This window comes from Topomyia yanbarensis, chromosome 3, assembly GCF_030247195.1.
Source record: "Topomyia yanbarensis strain Yona2022 chromosome 3, ASM3024719v1, whole genome shotgun sequence".
Classification (NCBI taxonomy): Eukaryota; Metazoa; Arthropoda; class Insecta; order Diptera; family Culicidae; genus Topomyia; species Topomyia yanbarensis.
This window is the reverse complement of record NC_080672.1, coordinates 105,482,127-105,501,080: the sequence shown is the minus strand read 5'-3', so window position 1 is coordinate 105,501,080 and position 18,954 is coordinate 105,482,127. Positions and strand designations below refer to the sequence as shown.

The window sequence follows — 18,954 nt, the reverse complement described above, 5'->3', positions numbered from 1 at the left end:
TTAAAATAATTTGAAATTTTAAAATTTTGGTTTTTTAAAAGCATTCCAATATTTTCGAAAGATAAAAATTTTAAAACACAAGAAATTAAAAATTCAAGGATTTGAAAACTTCAAAATTAAATAAAATCAAAAATTTAAAAATTCGGAAATTTAAAAAATTAAAATTTAAATTGAAAATTTAAAAATTTTTAAAATTAAAGAGTTAAAAATTCAAATATTCAAAAATTTACAAAATTCAATATTTGAAATCTAAGGAATTAAAAATTGAAAATTTAACTGTCTAACGATTTAAAAATTTAGATATTTGGAAATTCGTGATCGAAAAATCCCAAATTAGATAATTTTATGATTTAAAAATTTAATATTTTAAAAATTTGAAATTCAGCGATGCAAAAATTTTAGAAATTGGGAATTATACAGTTGAAAAAAGATTTAAGTAGTTAAACATTCAAAAACTTTAAAATTCAAAGATCTAAAATTAAATTTTAAGCCGTGAGAAATTAAAAATTAAAGGATTTAGAAATTTCAAAGTTAAAAGAAAATTTAAAAATTCGGGAATTTAAAAAATTAAAACCTAAGAAATAAAAAATTTAAAAATTAAAAAATATATAGAAGATTTCAAAAGCTTGAAAATTTTAAAAATCCGAGAATTAAAAAGAATTAAATTTAAGGATTAAAAAATTTAAAAAATTAAAGTAATTTAACTTTAATTTTAAAAATTCTTAAATTTTGAGAATTAAAGAGTTAAAAATTCAAAATTTTTAATATTCAACGATTTACAAAATTCAATATTTGAAATCTAAGGAATTAAGAATTGAAAAATTAACTATCTAACGATTTAAATATTTAAAAATTCATTAACATTAATTAAATTAACTTGAATGATACAAAATTTTAAGAATTTGGAAATTATTCAAAAACTTTAAAATTCAAGGGCCTAAAATTAATTTTTTTCTCTCAAATTTTGAAAATTTAGGATCTAAAAATTCCGCCATTTAAAAATTGAAACTTAAAAAGAATTTATGTTCAAATATTTGCTATTTAAAGATTTTAGTGCTCCAAAAGTTTCGAAATTTGAATTTCTTAAGTTTTAAAACATTAGAATTATTAAATTTGAGTGAAGTAGAAATCCGTTTTTGGCAACAATATGTTTATTTCAGTTGCCAAAACTGGAACCGTGCCAAAAATGGAACCCGCTTTTTAAAGTTTTTATTTGCAATTTGTAACTTCAAAAATGCAAAAAGGGATTTTTAATTTTATAAAAATAGGTAAAATTGAAAGTCATAGCAAAAATTCAGAAAATTCAATTTTTTAATCCGATTTAGTCGTATTCCAGAGTTCTCACCTTCACGGCAATTCTAATATTACTATCTCTGGGCTATGATGACATTCCAGAAAGAACAAATGATTATCGCATTGGTGTCAGTGATTGTACCCTGCCTCTAAAGCGAGATCACGCGTAACCGCAACTGGCACTCAACACATTTGATCTATTTAATTTAAATCTGGCGGGATAATTAAATGTGTTGGGTGGTCAAATTTGTCAAATTTCAGCACTTTTTGTATTTTTACTGAATTCTCAAAGGTTGCTGAAGCTCGGAAACTATTTCGCTGAAATTTAGCAACCAAAATTTAGTTTGCCAGTTTATCAGTTTGGAAATTCACTGTTTACTGAGCTGTTTCGGAAATTTCCGTGCTGAGTTAAGTGTGTACTTGTGAAAATAAGTTAAATACGACACACTGTACGATAATTGTTGCATAATTTAATTGTTGTTGTTGTTGTTGCGACAATTGTTGCATACCTAATTTGATTTATTAATATAATTTAATGTACGTATTTTGAACAAGCATGCAATTTAAAATTGAAGAAATGAAAAATTCCCAAAAAATCCACAAATTCCAAAAATCGGCAGAAAAATCCGCTACTCTATTTAAAATTTCCGAAAATCTGCAGGTTTGCGGAAAAATGACCGTTCAAGCGAACGAATAACTTCGTTTTGGAGTGTTATGTCTGTTAGTCTGTGGTAACACTGCATTAAATTAATTAAATTGGTCCATAAATAGTGAAAAACTCATGTTTTAGCACAGCGGAAACTCGAATCCAAAGCATGATTAAATCGTTTAGAAATTATATTAATTCTTTTAGTTTTTCTGACAATTGTTACTTTTCTGAGATATCCAGTTTCTACATTTGCTGATAACACGATAGCACGTTAACGTTGAATTGAGATTGAGGTAAATGCTCATGCGAATGACACACCTGAAAGCACCTTTCATGATTATATCATCCCATTTTAAAACATAAACCCAAATCTACGCCACGCGCTCATCCCAATTTTTCTTTGTTCAAATCTCAGGTCAGTCGCACTTGCACATCAAGAGAAACTGGTGCTGTCCTGTTTTCGATAATGAGCCAATGCTTATGTCTTAATACACGATCGGAACACATGATGCTGTAAGAGCATTATACAGATTAATACGATCCAGACCTCGCTTAGCGCCGAGTAATCACTTATTCGAGATAGGGCGCTGAACATTCGCGATTCGTCTGATCATTCTCTCGTTGTAGTTGCAACGTGTGTCTCCCTAACAGCCTGCCTGCAACTAATGTGCCGGTAACAACAAGGCTACAGATTTGTTCCGCGAAACAGTAAGTAATTATTGCTATTCTCGGCCAACAGGCAGACTGCGAAACCGGCACGATTTGTACGTACGCTGACATCGAAGGTCAAGCTCAATGACGATTTTTTTCCCTCTGAGTTCAAACACGATGAGCAAAATCGCAGTGGGCTATTCAAAAACTATGTCCGCATTAACGAAACAGTTCACTGGCACATAACGTGAAGAATCTGCCTCTATGGTTGTAAACGTATTCATAAAAACAGATGACTGACCTAGTACAGCGCATGTAGCGCACCGTCATCGATTACGGAAAATCATCATAGGATGTTGAATCTATTTTCGTTCTATTACTATTGTCACCTTACCCATTTGAAGCCGTTGCTTAGAGAATGGTTTGTAATCTCTGTTCATCGAATTAGCTTAAATGGTAGTATGTATTTAAATTAGGTCGTTCGTTTAACGCAAAGATATAACTTTTATCGTTGATGCACTTGCATATAATAAGGCAAAACACGATTGTCGCTTTTCAATTTTTAACTGGAACGATATTTCAGCATTTTCTCTTACATAACTATGGATGCCGATTGTAGTTAATTAACGAAATAGAGCAGTCTTCCACTTAATAGGATGACAATTGTTACAACACCTTATTTGCTTTTCAATCTGTCCATTGCATAATGTTGTTCACAAGCCAAAAATAATCGCCTCTCAGCGAAAAGATTGCGTGCAATCCCATGACTGCTGGTCTTAAAATGGAATTCTTCTAATCAAGCGTGTGTTCTTTTTTTTTAGATGTACGGTGGTATGCGAGGCATCAAGGGTTTGGTTTGCGAAACGTCGGTACTCGACCCGGAAGAGGGTATTCGCTTCCGTGGATTGTCAATTCCCGAGTGCCAGAAGGTCCTGCCGAAGGCTCCAGGTAAGTGTCGCTAGAAAAAATATTAGATCGCTCAAATAATAAGCTACAGTAGGTACTGGCATTACAACGGTAACGCCGAGACAATGAAATAGGCGATAAATTTTGCGCGCTGCGGCTGATTAGTAGGGGAAAATAGGTAAAGACGAACCTTAAGTTTAAATTACTTTGTCAATTTTTGTATTGCTAACAAATTGCACCTAAACCATGATTTGATGATTTCCAGAACTAATTTTTATTGAACTATGAAGTTTTTGAGATATACATAGAGTCTATCTTTCCTACAGTGTTCATAACAGCCTACTTCCCCCTAGAAGTATGTACTTGAAATGTGCTATGGGTACATTAGTTGCACAGCACTATGACGTAGTCTTTGACACGCTTCATGTGGTGTGAATGCCCGTCCTTAGCTTGAACGTTAGAAACGTTTTTACTCGTGCTAGTGACCTGTTCGAAGTACTTTATGCATAATGCAACTACTGTACAGTTAACAGGGCTGTCAGATACGGAAGCGGTTAGTGTTGATTTAGCATACTGGTAGATATATTAACTAGGGGAAGTGCGTCGAAGACGGTCACCCTCATAGTTTTAGTATAAAGCATGTTTTTAAAATAATTTGCCTGATACAGTTTAGTTACTAACATATACAAACTATTCACAAGCACACTTCACATATCTTGCTACGGCAACTCTCAGAAATATAAACACAAATGGTACAAAAGTTGATAAACATGCTCGTAAATCTAATTTGTTGTCCGTATTACTTCATATTTTAGCGGTTCCAGAGACTAGTAATTCTATATTTCTTTGATTCATCTTGATGCTTACGTTTTTTTCGCTACCTGGCTGAAAAATGTTGAAACATCTGCAGCCAGTATCTAATTGAGTCAATTCAATTGAAAAGTGTTCATTGCTAGTAGGATGGACACCTCATTGGTGGAGACGGTGTTTAAGTAAATATGTACTTTTATTTGTAATTTGTAAACATATTATCGTAAACTGCTGCAAGCCTTAAAACCACCAATCAATATTCAAACCTTCAAATTTCGTTGAAATCCTACTAAAAGTTGCATATTAACAATATGTTTATCCAACGCGTTTTTTCCGCATTGTTGGTGACATAGAAGATTTCCAAATCAAAGGTAATGTCTAGTATTTAGCATTTCTTCTAAATGCTTTGGAACGGATAATCGATCATCACATCAGAACCGTTAGTTCAGTTGAATATCCACTACACAAAATGCAACATACATATCAGTGTGAGAAATCCATGACCACTATGCTTCACAATGTTGTTTACAACATTGAAACGACCTTCTCGCTTAAGCAATCGAGCTTGGATGTATTCCGAGATATTGAAGGTACTTTTGACAATGTGTTCTGGAAGCGACGCGCGGTCATGGGATATATGCATGTATCTTGAGTTAGATGAACGCAATACTTAGTAAACGTATTTTTTGCTCGTCACTGAGACAGGCAGAGATAAGGAAATTGAGTATTTGCGGCTGTCCTCGGGGGAGGAGGGGGGGGGCGTTTTGTCACCTTTACTATGGAACCTGGTTGTCGACGGCTTGTCGAGGAAACTCAATGAGCTTGGATTTCCAACCTACGGGTTTGCTAAAAAAACACCCTGGTAATTAAATCAACATTGTAGCACCTATAAACCTACAAAAGCGTTCTCAAGCATTAATCCACTGCTCGCGCAGTCTACCCTAGATCCTAGCAGCCTAGATGCATGCCTTCAGTTGGACCAGTCAAAAAATGACGCTCATATTCACTAGACAACACGTTCAATGGTGACATGATCGAGAACTCTAGTGACATGGAGAAACTGACTATTCTAGCATCTGCACAATACATTAAACATTAAGCATCAGATTCACGGTCCGCGCGCAATCATTCAGGAATACGCGCGAATATGCGAAAAGACACACGATTATAAAATCGAATTTCAATCTGCTTCCTCATCTCGTTAACGTCGTCTCCTTAACTGAGGCAGAAAGCTTTGTAGCAATGAACAACATGCAACATAACGTCGAATATGAAAACGTCAAAACTAAGTGTATATGGATCTTGATCTTACGAAAATATGCCTACAGGATCTGGCACCTAGTACTAGCACAGATTATATGAAAAAATTATTGTCGAAAAAATACGGAGAAATGGAATCCATCTAACGACAAATGCAGAAACTTTTTCCTTGGCATTCTCAACGGTGTTTGGGTTGTGCAAATGCGGCTGAACCAACGTATACCGTCTTACTTGATTTTCGAGGGCAGATCATCCCAAGATGTTAACTACATACAAAGAACCCTGGGCAGACGTCCACGTGCCAGTTCTGTAACCAAATGGAACGCTATGGTAAGCCATGCACCAAAATAGCTAAAGAAAACTCATCTGCAACCAACACTACAGAACAGCCTTCAACATCTGCTGCTACACAACAGATAGCCGGCCAAAAAATAAACTCCGGATAAACAATATTCTACGGTATCTCTTTGCCAATAGGGATCTTTAATTTGGAAAAATTGTGCCAGTTTTTCGTAGTTATTGATAGCAGGTGTCCTTACGAGTGCACTCATATCATTCTTAAATCTTAATTATTCTTTTCTGATTTTTAAATTTAAAAAAACCGAATTAAATTCAACCAACAAACTGACAGTTGACCGACTAAATGACGTATCTGCAAATATCTCGTTCGCCTCATTGTTAACCGGGAAGCACCCACACATCATGATCTGGTACTTTGTCAATCCGCTAACAGCCTGCCATCCCAAGTTTCATCTGCAAACTATGGTAGATCTGATAAGGCAACCTATAGAGTCGTGCAAGTCGCACAGGTTTGGATGTGTTATTGTCCTAAAAGGAAACAAACTAAAAAATGTTTTTTTCAATAGTTTCGGGCCTAAAAATTGTAAAAGTACTGAGATATTAACTCACGGTACTAATCTACATCATAATATGCCTTAACCCGCACACCCCTAAAGATCCCTATTGTTAACATACCAAGGGAAGAAATAAACAACAAAAAAGCCGGCTATACCAAAGTTCCTCGAAAACGCAAAAAGCACCAAGCATCCAACAGCGACAACCAGAGCTCCAGCGACGAAAACATGGGCACGAGCGAATGATCAGCAAGTGACAAAAGGTAAACCTGACCATGGTTCACCGCCAAGAAAGAAAATCAATACTAGAAGCGGAAAGCAGTGCGCCCAGAGCAGTAGCAATAAAACATTTTTTTTGTCTATTATCATCAAATCAAAAAAGGTGAATGAATCTTTGGGGTTAAAAACTTAATAAACAGACTAAAAATCGAAATTATGCACGCGAAGCAAACATACATGCTAGTGCAAACACGTTACCATCCAAACTCGCGAGCTCTTCGCGATCATCTACGTACACCTACGCCCACGATCTCGCAAACATGAAAACACTTTGGAGACTAAGTGAACGGTTTGGCACTTGTAAATTTACAAACGAGGTCCCAACAGTGAACCCTACAAACGCCCATGTTCGCGCGATCATGAATCGATTACATCCGGAAGTCCCTAGTCGCCCCTAGCAGCCCAGGTCCATGCCTTTAGTTTGACCAATAAAAAATGGCGTCCATCTACTGGACAACACGTTCCATGCCGACATGACCGGGAACTCTAGTGGTATTGAAGAACTGACTTTCTTCCAGCATCTGAGTCATACAAAATACACTCATACTTTCGAAAAAATCTAATCCACGGAGACATATCCTAATAATCTGACAAGGTTGGTTGACTAACAGGAACCGACTGAAATCACAATTCTTTTTGTTCAAGATTTTCGGCTCGGTGCATGAAATTAGCGGGAAACGAGCCTCGGTCAGATGATTTCAAATCTGTTTTTTTTCGTGCGTGTGTGTATGCTGCCACCCACCGGAAATGAAAAAAATGGCCTCTGTTAGTAGCACGTTACGACATAAACTGATTTATTCACCAGCCGTGTACAGCTCACAAATATTTCTTTCTCGGTATTGTACATCAGTTTGAGGAGATACTCCGTTTGCTCCAAGCAGTCAAATACGAATGATAATAGAAACAAATCAGTAGCGAACCTATAATTAAAACTCCATTATTTAAGTGTTTGGTTGATGCACCATATTGGCGGCTCTGACCGAGATGAGCTGGAAAAGTTCCCGAGCAGTTTTTGAAATATTTTTCAACACAGTTTTTTTGTTATTAATGCATGTTATACTTACTCCAAATTTGATTACTACATTGCTGAACATACATGGCACATGATTACTACATTGCTGAACATACAAAATGGCGAAGAAATTGATTAATTCCCTGCAGCACAACAAAATATATAAACGTTCCAAACCTTACACGACTTCTCTTCCTAAATTTTGAAAAAACGGCAAACATTTGCACTTGTTTCTATTAAGTGTAAATATTATAGATTTAGGCAACGGATCTTATCAAGCGAATATTTTCACCTTTACAATTTTTCTTACTATCGTTCCAGGTGGTGCCGAACCCCTTCCTGAAGGTCTGTTCTGGCTGTTGATCACCGGTGATGTTCCCACCCAGGCCCAGGTCGATGCCTTATCTCGCGAATGGGCTAACCGCGCCGCTCTGCCATCGCACGTTGTGACCATGCTAAACAACATGCCAACGACGTTGCATCCCATGTCGCAGTTGAGCTGCGCCGTGACAGCCCTCAACCACGAAAGCAAGTACGCCAAGGCTTACTCTGAGGGTGTGCACAAGAGCAAGTACTGGGAGTACGTGTACGAGGACAGCATGGATCTGATTGCCAAGCTGCCCGTTGTTGCAGCGACCATCTACCGTAATACCTACCGCGACGGCAAGGGAATCGGTGCTATCGATCCCAAGAAGGATTGGTCTGCCAATTTCACCAAGATGTTGGGTTACGAGGATGAAAAGTTCACTGAACTTATGCGCCTGTATCTGACCATTCACAGTGATCACGAGGGTGGCAACGTTTCGGCCCACACTGTCCATTTAGTTGGTTCAGCCCTGAGCGATCCCTACCTCTCGTTCGCGGCAGGTATGAATGGACTGGCTGGTCCACTCCACGGTTTAGCTAACCAGGAAGTATTAGTGTGGCTGCAGAAACTCCGTAAAGATTTAGGGGATAATGCTAACGAAGAGAAGGTTAAAGACTTCATTTGGAAGACGTTGAAATCTGGACAGGTAAACTAACTTAACCATAAACATCGTTTACAAAGCTAACGGTATAATCCCATTTGTAGGTTGTCCCCGGCTATGGTCACGCTGTCCTGCGTAAAACCGATCCCCGTTATACTTGCCAACGCGAGTTTGCTTTGAAGCACCTGCCAAACGACCCGCTGTTCCAGCTGGTTTCTAACATCTACAAGGTTGTTCCACCAATCCTGACTGAACTGGGCAAGGTCAAGAACCCATGGCCCAACGTAGACGCTCATTCCGGTGTCCTGTTGCAGTACTATGGTCTGAAGGAAATGAACTATTACACCGTGTTGTTCGGCGTTTCCCGTGCTCTTGGTGTTTTGGCCTCGCTGGTTTGGGATCGCGCCCTTGGACTGCCAATCGAACGCCCGAAATCCATGTCCACTGATGGACTTATCAAGGCTACCGGTGCCAAGTAAATTGGATGCAAGCCTATCGAATGTCAACCACAAACCAAAAAAAAAACTAAACAAAAAATAAGTGAACTTTTTTCAAAGATTCCCGAGTAACGTACGAACCAGGGAGCCGCTCAAGCAAAAGCTATAACAGAGAAAGATAACCCGTAGCATCTCGTTCAAGAGACTGTCTTAGAGAGAGTAACAAGTCAAACTTCAATTTCAGTTCCCCTTCATTAATTTTTGCTTAGTCTTAACCTATCCAAGGGCAAGACAATACTTTCACACATATACATTTGTAAAATTGTATGATTTTAATTAAGTGTTAAAAGCATAAGTAACTTAATTAGTTTTAGGGAACAAGCTAAAGCTTGCGGGCGCTAACACAGGACGAGGCTCCCTGATACCATTCTTACCAGTAATATCAACGAATAAATGGGAGCCTTTTCGCAAAACTAAAACATACTTTTATTTATTATCTATTTAAAATCAATTAATTTAATTGCTGATTGTTGGACAGACGCTTGAATGATGCGGTTAAAAGAGAAACAATAAAGAGGAACCAAAACAGAATAAATCAGATGTTATTCTCTTATGTAATCACATAAAATAGACCACCATTCAATATAACAACATTAATGTGCTACCTCATAATCATCCCGATTTTGTAAAAATGAAGAATTCTTCAACAATCCAGATTAATAAAATCTGCTTTACAAATTGAACGTTTGGAAGTGATTACTCTATCTCTACATTTTTGGTTCGTTTGTGTGTTTTCTTACCTCGTAAATTAAATTGCGGCAGTTCACTTATCTGTACAATGTAATGTTTGACCCCCGATATTATTAGTGACAAAAATAATACATTTATTAGAAAGTTGAGGTCGATCTGATTCGCAGAAATAACTGCAAACGAAGCTATTTGGACTTCGTGTAACCAAGCAAATTAAGTCAAAACCAAGGATAATAAGCTAGCAACTAAGAGAAAGTGCTGTTTTAGCATTCTATCAAAAACGTATTCAAAAATGTTAGGTAATCACCAACCTGATATAGTGGTTTGCGTATACTCCTTTTTTTGTGCTAAGCAACTCTAACCTTACTTTCGCTTTTTCGTTAATAGTAGAATCATTGGTATGCAAGAAAAAGTCATAGTGTCGTGCTGTATGTACCTAGGCAATGTAGCAGGGAAGGGGAGAAATTAAATCTTGGACGACCTCCTAATGGGAGTAATTCATTCAAACTCAAACATGTATTTCACTAATTTACGCCGAAAGAAAGCATAGTTTATATCATGTTTAAAAAGAAAACCACTCTGCGACCCAGTTCTCTTTTCGAACATAAGTTAAATCTTATACACATGTTGTTAATAAAGAATCGTCGCTGTTTTGCTATCTTATGACAAGCGCCATTTAGCACTTTTCGAGAAAAACGATTTTTAAAGTTTGAGATTGAATATCTTTAAATTTATGCAAGTTAGACACTTTTTGGAAAAGACAATCAATTGATGCTTCTATCTTTTCTGTAGCAATCGCTCGATTTATGCGAAGATCGGTTCACTATATTGACAGTTTTTGCTGAAAATGTAAACAAAAGTCGCTCGCATACGTGTAAGTAACTATAACGATACAAGAATAGAGAAATGGCTATTTCGTATCTTGGTATCCACTGATCTCTTTCTGTACTTGAAAATTCGACAATTTTTTTTATTTTTCCAGGAATGTAGTTCCATTCGAAATAATAACACATATACTGAATAATCGAAACTAAAACTATATTACTAAACAACGGAGTAACGCAAATATTTTCTTCGTGAAGAAATTAATAAATAATCCTGAATTCAATGGTGCACAAAAACAAAAATGGGAAACATGAAAAGTGTCACTTTAACAGTTGTTCACTGTTTCTCCTGTTGTTTCCGAAAGAACGGTTTCACCATTCGGATGGAAGAGCTGTTAGAAGCACTCGTTGTTTCCAATGGTTCGTCGTCGATATTAACAGTACTCTAAAAATATGTACATTACTGTGCAATATTTAACAAAATAATATAAGCTACATCTTACCGCAAAACTCAAATTGAGGTCCACGTTTGCTCCACTCCGACGGTTCGTCCCAAAAAAGGTCTTTGCATGGGTTATCATTGACTGTTGCGGAGGTGAACGGGTATTCGCAGAATGGGCTCCGAAAAACTTCAAAGGAGCTCGCTTTCGAAGGACGTTGCTTTGAAACGTACTGTAGTTAGAACCGCTGACACCTTCTTGATCAGAAATTCGTGGTTTCTTAGCCGACGTGACATCAGAGCTGCTTCCTAGATCGATCTCATGACATGGCGTCGAAGTTATTTGTGGTGTCAATGCACGATCTTTGACTTCTTTTTCTAAAAGCTGTTGCTCTAACGCAGTCATCTTAGAAAGTTCCGCTTCCAGCTGGGCGATCCTTTTGTTGGCTTGTTCTAATTTTGCCAACTTATCCGGCAATGATAACAATTCGCTTTCCTTTTCTTTGATTTGCGACTCCATGGAAGATATTTTCGCAGCATGACTAGCTAGATCATTTTCCAACTTTTCAATTTTAGAATCTTTAACTTCTGACTCCTCTTGAAAGCCCTCCAACTGATTCTGAATCTCAATGCATTTCTGTTGAAGTTGCTGTTTTTGTTCCTCAAATCGCTTCTGTTCACCGTTCAACTTTGCATGAAGTGAATATATTTCATTATTTCGATCTTCAAGAATAGCTTGCATACCGCCGACTTTATTTTCAAATTCTTCGGCCTTGTTTTTCTCGTGATCCAATCTCTCATTGGAATCCTTGAGCTCTTTTTGCATGTTATCAATAGTTCCAGTTAGTTTTGTAAGTTCTAATTCCATTTGGATGGTGTCTTCTTTCAGCTGTTCGTATTTCTCACTAGCTTCTATATTCTCCTTTTCATGTTGCATTCGGTAGGAATTCTCCATTTCGTGTAATTTGACTTCCATCTCTTTCTCTAGCTCCGCGAACTTTATTTCCATTGCTGTTAGTTCCATCGAAAGATGAGTCTTCTCAGCCAAAACGGAATCGATATTACTTTTAAGCGCTGAATTTGTTTGTATTTCGCTGGCAATACGTTCGTCAGCTTTAGCTAGCTGTTCGTTCATTTTTGTCATATGAATCTCAATCTCATTCAGTTGGACTGAGTGGGAAGAAATCAATGTTTGATGTGTCTTATCTGCCTCCGTGAGTTGATCCTTCAGAGCGCAGTTTGTTTCAACCAACTCTTCTATTTGCTCCCGTAGTTGGCAGTTGCGCTCGGATTCTGATTTTGCGAAAGATGTTTGTTCTTGTACTAAAATAGATAGCATATCATAAAATTTAAAAAAACAATATGAATGGCGAAAATAATACAAACACTCTTTTTCAATTTGATTCATTTTTTCTTGAAAAGCTGTGGACTCCATCCGACGTTCACGGCTATCTTGAATGAGTTTCAGCCGTTTGAGATCTATCTCTCCTATCATATCCACGACAATATTGTACTGCTGGGTAATTTTGGCAGATAGATTTGCTTGTTCTTTTGCCCTAAAATATAAATAATATCAAACAGAGAAAATACCGAATGTTTCGGTGTTGTTTACGCTTCTTGCAAGCACACCACCATTCTGTTGCTGCAGGCCAAATTAAGCTGTAGCTTCGTCTTAGCAGCGCACGATTTATCTAGGACAAGCTTGAGCACATCAATTTGTCGTTTGAGCTTAGTCTGTTGAATGCGACTTTTTACAAGTTCTACAAGAACGATAGATTTATCGCTTTGGTACAAAGCGTGCACTTCAGCAACTATGTCTTGACATATTTCATGTCCTTCTGAATCATTCGACTCGTCACCAGACGAAACACGGTCATCCACATTTTCGACAACTTCTGTCTGATCTATCAGCTGGTGGTCCGTGTTGTTTACCTACGCAATTGTTATTGTAATGGTTAGAAAAGTGAAAACAATAAAAAAGTATTATATATTTAACCACGCTAACCATCTAGTACCTGTGCGTTTAAATCCATTTCCAGCCGTCTATTCATTTTTTTACATCAAAGTCACGAAAACACTAAACGGAAATACTTACAGAATTTGAAGTGAAAACAGTTTACTATGATCAAAATTTAAAAAGAAAGTGAGAGAAATCTCAGACATCCATCCAGTCGTTCATCCGGAATTCCGGCTCATATAACTCATTCCAAATCGGAGTCATTTGAGGCGGATTTCTCACCAAAATTGAACATAATCTCAGTAAAGCCAGAAATGAGCTGGAATTCTAGCTGGTTCCAGATCGTCCTGGTCAAACCATTTGGAATTTGATTCGGAATCCTGAATGGAGTCAGTATATGGATTTCAAATCAAATGCAACAACCGATTCTGAAACCGATTGAGTCGGAATCGGTTGTTGCATTTGATTTGGAATTCATTATGACTCCATTCAGAAATCCGAACCGGTTCCGGAATGAATTTAACTGGGCCCGGTCAAACCATTCGGAATTTGATTCGGAATCCTGAATGGAGTCAGTATGGATTCCAAATCAAATGCAACAACCGAATTTAAGTCGGAATCGGTTGTTGCATTTGATTTGGAATCCATAATCAGAAATCAGATCCGCCCAGTTAAACTCATTCCGGAACCGGTTCGGATTTCTGAATAGAGTCATTATGGATTCCAAATCAAATGCCACAACCGATTCCGACTCAGAATCGGTTGTTGCATTTGATTTGGAATCCATAATGACTCCATTCAGGATTCCGAATCAAATTCCGAATGGTTTGACCGGTCGGTTACAGAATGAGTTTAACTGAGGGAGGGTATTCCTGCTCCAGTGACACAACCGATTCTAACTAGAAACACAGAGCACAGACATCCATGATCGAATAAAAATATTTAAAAAACGTGTGTAAACATTTGAATTAATATACGATAAACACTAGCGCCGCCACACCAACCTATCCCTACTATACGAAACCGTTAGAGATTTTACACAAGTTGAATGCTGAAGATGGACGTCTGTTCTCTTTGGTTATATCATGGGTAAAATATTAGGCCAGAGCAATATTAGTTTATATGGACTGTGCTAGAACAAGAATTATTTAAAAATCTATTAATTTTAAAAACAATGTACGTTGTGAATCAGTCACATGCTACTGTCATTTACAATGTTTGCTAACAGCGAATCACACATTAAGTTGTGTCCGATACTATTCTTTACAGCAGTTAAGCAAATTTAAAGAACATTTTGGTAATCTATACAAGAAAACAATTACAAACGAAGGACTAATTGAGGGCCTTGCAAAATAAATTTTAAATGGACTATTTCTACGGGGAAAAAAGAAAACATCGACTTATGAGGTAAGATTAAATATATTTACAAATTGGTCAATAGTCTTAGAAAAACTTCACTCCTTCGTTATCGTCAAATTCAATTAATTCACATTTACCTTTAGTTTCTAATAATTTCAACGCCTTTTTGAATACATTCAGATCCAAACCATGAAACTCTTCCCCAACGCTAGTGTCCCCGGCAACTAGTTCGTACAACGTACATACAGTATTGGTCATTCCGTTGGCCACTGCCCAGTCATAAACCAGTGCGCTCCACTCTTCCAGCGTATGCCAATATACTTCCCACTGTTGTTTGCGCTTATCCAATGGAGCTGCATTGCCTGATTTTGTCAATTCTTCCATTATCCAGAGGCGTCCCTCGGGGGACAACTTCCTTGATATACTTTCGTTTACGAACAGAGCACTATCCTCATTAATGTTCAAAATTGCTTGCCGGTTGTGATTCTGATAATCCAGCAAAAGCGATTTCCATGTAGCTAATTGATGTTCTTTGGTTTTGGCATGAGATTGAACCCTGAAGTAAGAAAATTAAACGGCTATGTTCGAATCGCATGGAATCCATAAATCACGAAATTTTGCAGTTTTACTTACGTGAAGAACGGAGGGAAATTGTATTCCCAAGGCCACTGATAATCAGCCATCTAATCGAAATTTAACAACAGGTACCTACAATAAATTTGGTATAAATTTCCTGCTAACATTGTTTACAAATTTTTATTTTTGACAATCTAATGTAACATTGACTACCTACCTCACATACAACACCATGAAGCTAGCGATATCACCCAGGTATATGTTCATCCGGAAAATGAGCCGGAATGCTGGCAGGTTCTAATTCGTATTCCGGATCCAGTGACACAACCAGTGATGCCACAAGTACAGAATTATCTAGAAAGGTACAGATTTTTGAAGCGTTTTTGGTACAGATTCTGTACGGTACAGATTACAGATTTTTGTAAAAAAGTACAGATTGGTACAGATTTTTTTAGATGACAGAAGAGTAAAATAATTTAACCTTGCGATGCATCCCATAATGTGCACAAAGAGCGAAACACAAAAAAAGAGCGGCACAAGAACACTGCGATGTGGAGATCACCCGCCCAAAGAGAAACTTGAAAACGAAAAAGAGAAAGAGCTGTGCACCAAGAGATGCAAAATTTCGCACATTGAGTTACCTTGAAGAGCCACTTTTTTGTGCCTCCCCTCACTGGCAAACAGGGAGGAAGGGGAATCAAACTATTCAGATTCAGATGAAGATTGATCGGAAGAACGTTTTTAAAATGTTTTTTGGTTGTCTTCTCTGCTTCCGTGCGCATGGGACCATGATGCACACTAAAGAGCCTCTTTATTTCTACTCTTTGAGGTGTGCGGCCATGGAGTAGAATGCACACATGGGAGCAAAACACATAGGAGTGAAGAGGTTTATTGTGAAAGAGAAGAGTCAAAATTTCTGGTTTGATATCCCCAAATGAAAAATATGTATAAGAAAAATAATTTTTCTAAACAACCTTGTTATTGTTTCGGTACAGAATCCGGTACAGATTTTTCTATAGCAGAGTACAGATAGGAAAGATTTTTCAACTCCCGGTACAGATTTAATTGTGGCAACACTGGACACAACCGATTCTGGTTAGGATCGGCTGTGTCACTGGAGCCGATATACTAGCTAGAACCAGCCAGAATACCGAATCATTTCCGGCTGAACTTTACTGGGCAACAAAGGAGGGATTGTTTCCACGCTTGTTCAAAACTACTTAAAATTTGAGTAATATAATGTTTTCAAGTTCACAGTTAAAAAAATCCTCAACCCTCTAACACAGAGAACAGACATCCATGATCGAACAAAAATATTTAAAAAACGCGTGTAAACATTTGAATTAATATACTATATAAACACTAGCGCCGCCATACCAACCTATCCCAACTATCCGTCAAATCCATTCCGAAACCGGTTCGAAATCCTGAATGGATACAGTACACTCCACCGAAAAACTACCTAAAATTCAGTACATTTGACTCAATCTCGTGGTATCGTGCAGGAAGGTAAAATTAGGTAAACCGTATTGAAGGTAGTTTCCATTTAACTACGGCAAAAATACCCAGTAAAGTTCAGTCGGAAATGAACTGGAATTCTGGCTGGTTCCAGTTCGTATTCCGGCTCCAGTGACACAACCGATTCTAAGTTAGAATCGGTTGTGTCACTTGAGCCGGAATACGAAGTGGAACCAGCCAGAATTCCAGTTCATTTCCGGCTGAGCTTAACTGGGTAATAACTCAACCTTGAGTTTAATTTACTTAAATTTAAGTTGAATTGACCTAATTTTAAGTATACCCTAAACAACTTAAAAGTACCTTACTGCACGGAAGACGACTGAGTCGAATCTCTCGTTTTGTTTTTGACAACACTAATAAGTGCGAAAGCGACGCACAGCTCATCTAAATTTAAGTTAAAAGAACTTATTCTGTAGGTTATTTTACGGTTGCGGGTATGGAATCTTGCTCAAAGAAAACAACCGATTCCGACTCTATCAGTTGATGCATTTGAGCTGGAATTCATGCTGAAAGTCCGAGCCGATTCCGGACTAGTTTGACTGGGTAGAGGAATAACCGCCGTCAATTCTGTCGAACTCAGCCACAAAAAAACATGACGACAGTAGCGCACCTGGTTTGGATATCCCAACTACCTTGTAAACAGAGATTTTACAAAAGTTGAATGCTGAAGATGGACGTCTGTTCTCTGTGGTTTAATCATGTGAAATTTCGTTGCGTATACACACAGAACTTTATTTATGCATCGATAGCATACTTTTCTATCTGCCTCTCGTTTCTTCCGCTGTAAATTTTATGCATTGGACATATCCGGTCTATCCACTTATTGTATGCTTACTAGAAGTATATGCTAGAAAATGCATAAAAATCACAGCAGAATAAAAGAGGCGGGAATAGAAAGTATGCTAACTATGCATATTTTTGTTTCTCAGTGTACATTTCGGCCGTGTCGGTATGCATTGTAAAATGCTACAATGGAGTTTCAATTCAAAAGCAGCTCAATTATTTATTTATTAACAGATTAAGGCCGAACTGGCCTGTGCCGTATACAAAAGATTCCTCCATTCCACTCGGTCCATGGCCGCGCGTCGCCAGCCACGCAGTCTGCGAAGGGTCCGCAAATCGTCTTCCACCTGGTCGATCCATCGTGCTCGCTGCGCGCCACGTCTTCTTGTACCGGTCGGATTGCAATTGAGAACCGTTTTCACCGGGGTATTGTCCGACATTCTCGCTACGTGCTCGGCCCACCGTAGTCGTCCGATTTTCGTGGTATGACAGATGGGCGGCTCCCCCAACAGCTGATGCAACTCATGGTTCATTCGCCGTCTCCATGTGCCGTCTTCCATCTGCACTCCACCGTAGATGGTACGCAGCACTTTCCGTTCGAAGACATCAAGTGCGCGTTGGTCCTCCACGAGCATGGTCCAGGTCTCGTGCCCGTAGAGAACTACCGGTCTAATCAGCGTCTTGTAGATGGTCATCTTCGTACGACGGCGAAATCTGTTCGACCGGTGTCTTGCGGAGGCCAAAGTAAGCACGATTTCCTGCCACGATGCGTCTACGAATCTCTCTGCTGGTATCATTGTCGGCGGTCACCAGTGAGCCCAAGTACACGAACTCTTCAACCACCTCGATTTCGTCGCCACCGATGCAAACTCGAAGCGGGCGGCTCTCATTCTCTTCTCGTGAACCTCTTCCTATCATGTACTTTGTCTTCGACGTGTTGATGGCAAGTCCGATGCGCTTGGCTTCTCTTTTCAGTCTGATGTAGGCTTCCTCCATCTTCTCAAAGTTTCGTGCAATAATATCAACGTCATCGGCGAAGCCAAGTAGCTGAACGGACTTTGTGAAAATCGTACCACTCGTGTCGATCCCTGCTCTTCTTATTACACCTTCCAGCGCGATGTTGAATAACAGACACGAGAGACCATCACCTTGCCGTAACCCTCTGCGTGATTCGAAGGGACTCGAGAGCGTCCCTGAGACACGTACTACGCACATCACCCGATCCATCGTCGCCTTCACTAATCGCGTCAGTTTGTCCGGGAATCCGTACTCTTGCATAATCTGCCATAGCTGATCTCGATCGATAGTGTCGTATGCGGCTTTGAAGTCGATGAACAAATGATGTGTGGGCACATTGTACTCGCGGCATTTCTGCAGTACTTGACGAAGAGCAAACACCTGGTCCGTGGTAGATCGTTCGCTCATGAAACCCGCCTGGTACTGCCCCTCGAACTCTCTTGCAATTGGTGATAGTCGACGGCATAGTATTTGGGAGAGTACCTTGTAGGCGGTGTTCAGCAGGGTGATTGCTCGGTAATTACAGCAATCCAGCTTGTCGCCCTTTTTGTAGATAGGATACACGACACCTTCCATCCACTCCTCCGGTAAAATCTCCTCCTCCCAAATCTT

The 18,954-nt window shown here is 38.5% G+C and overlaps 3 protein-coding genes across 3 annotated transcripts in view; 1 reads left to right on the top strand and 2 right to left on the bottom strand.

Moving 5' to 3' along the window:
- Nucleotides 1-10,382, top strand: part of LOC131688479 (probable citrate synthase 2, mitochondrial) — a 36,455-nt gene extending 26,073 nt beyond the window's left edge. Inside the window, exons 4-6 of the mRNA XM_058972758.1 lie at nt 3,415-3,541; nt 8,036-8,727; nt 8,787-10,382. Coding sequence (XP_058828741.1) covers nt 3,415-3,541; nt 8,036-8,727; nt 8,787-9,161 — 1,194 coding nt within the window. The 3' untranslated portion in view covers nt 9,162-10,382. The remainder of the gene's footprint in view (nt 1-3,414; nt 3,542-8,035; nt 8,728-8,786) is intronic.
- A 504-nt stretch (nt 10,383-10,886) lies between these two features.
- On the bottom strand, nt 10,887-13,556 carry LOC131687125 (putative leucine-rich repeat-containing protein DDB_G0290503). Its single transcript, XM_058971173.1, has 5 exons — nt 13,148-13,556; nt 12,745-13,064; nt 12,519-12,688; nt 11,197-12,455; nt 10,887-11,138 (listed from the first exon to the last, which is right to left on the bottom strand). Exons 1-5 carry the CDS (start codon nt 13,181-13,183, stop codon nt 11,031-11,033), a joined length of 1,893 nt encoding a protein of 630 aa, XP_058827156.1. The 5' UTR covers nt 13,184-13,556; the 3' UTR covers nt 10,887-11,030.
- An 878-nt stretch (nt 13,557-14,434) lies between these two features.
- Nucleotides 14,435-15,213, bottom strand: LOC131690118 (vacuolar protein-sorting-associated protein 25). Its single transcript, XM_058975653.1, has 2 exons — nt 15,082-15,213; nt 14,435-15,004 (listed from the first exon to the last, which is right to left on the bottom strand). Exons 1-2 carry the CDS (start codon nt 15,129-15,131, stop codon nt 14,533-14,535), a joined length of 522 nt encoding a protein of 173 aa, XP_058831636.1. The 5' UTR covers nt 15,132-15,213; the 3' UTR covers nt 14,435-14,532.
- Between the last annotated feature and the right edge of the window lie 3,741 nt (nt 15,214-18,954).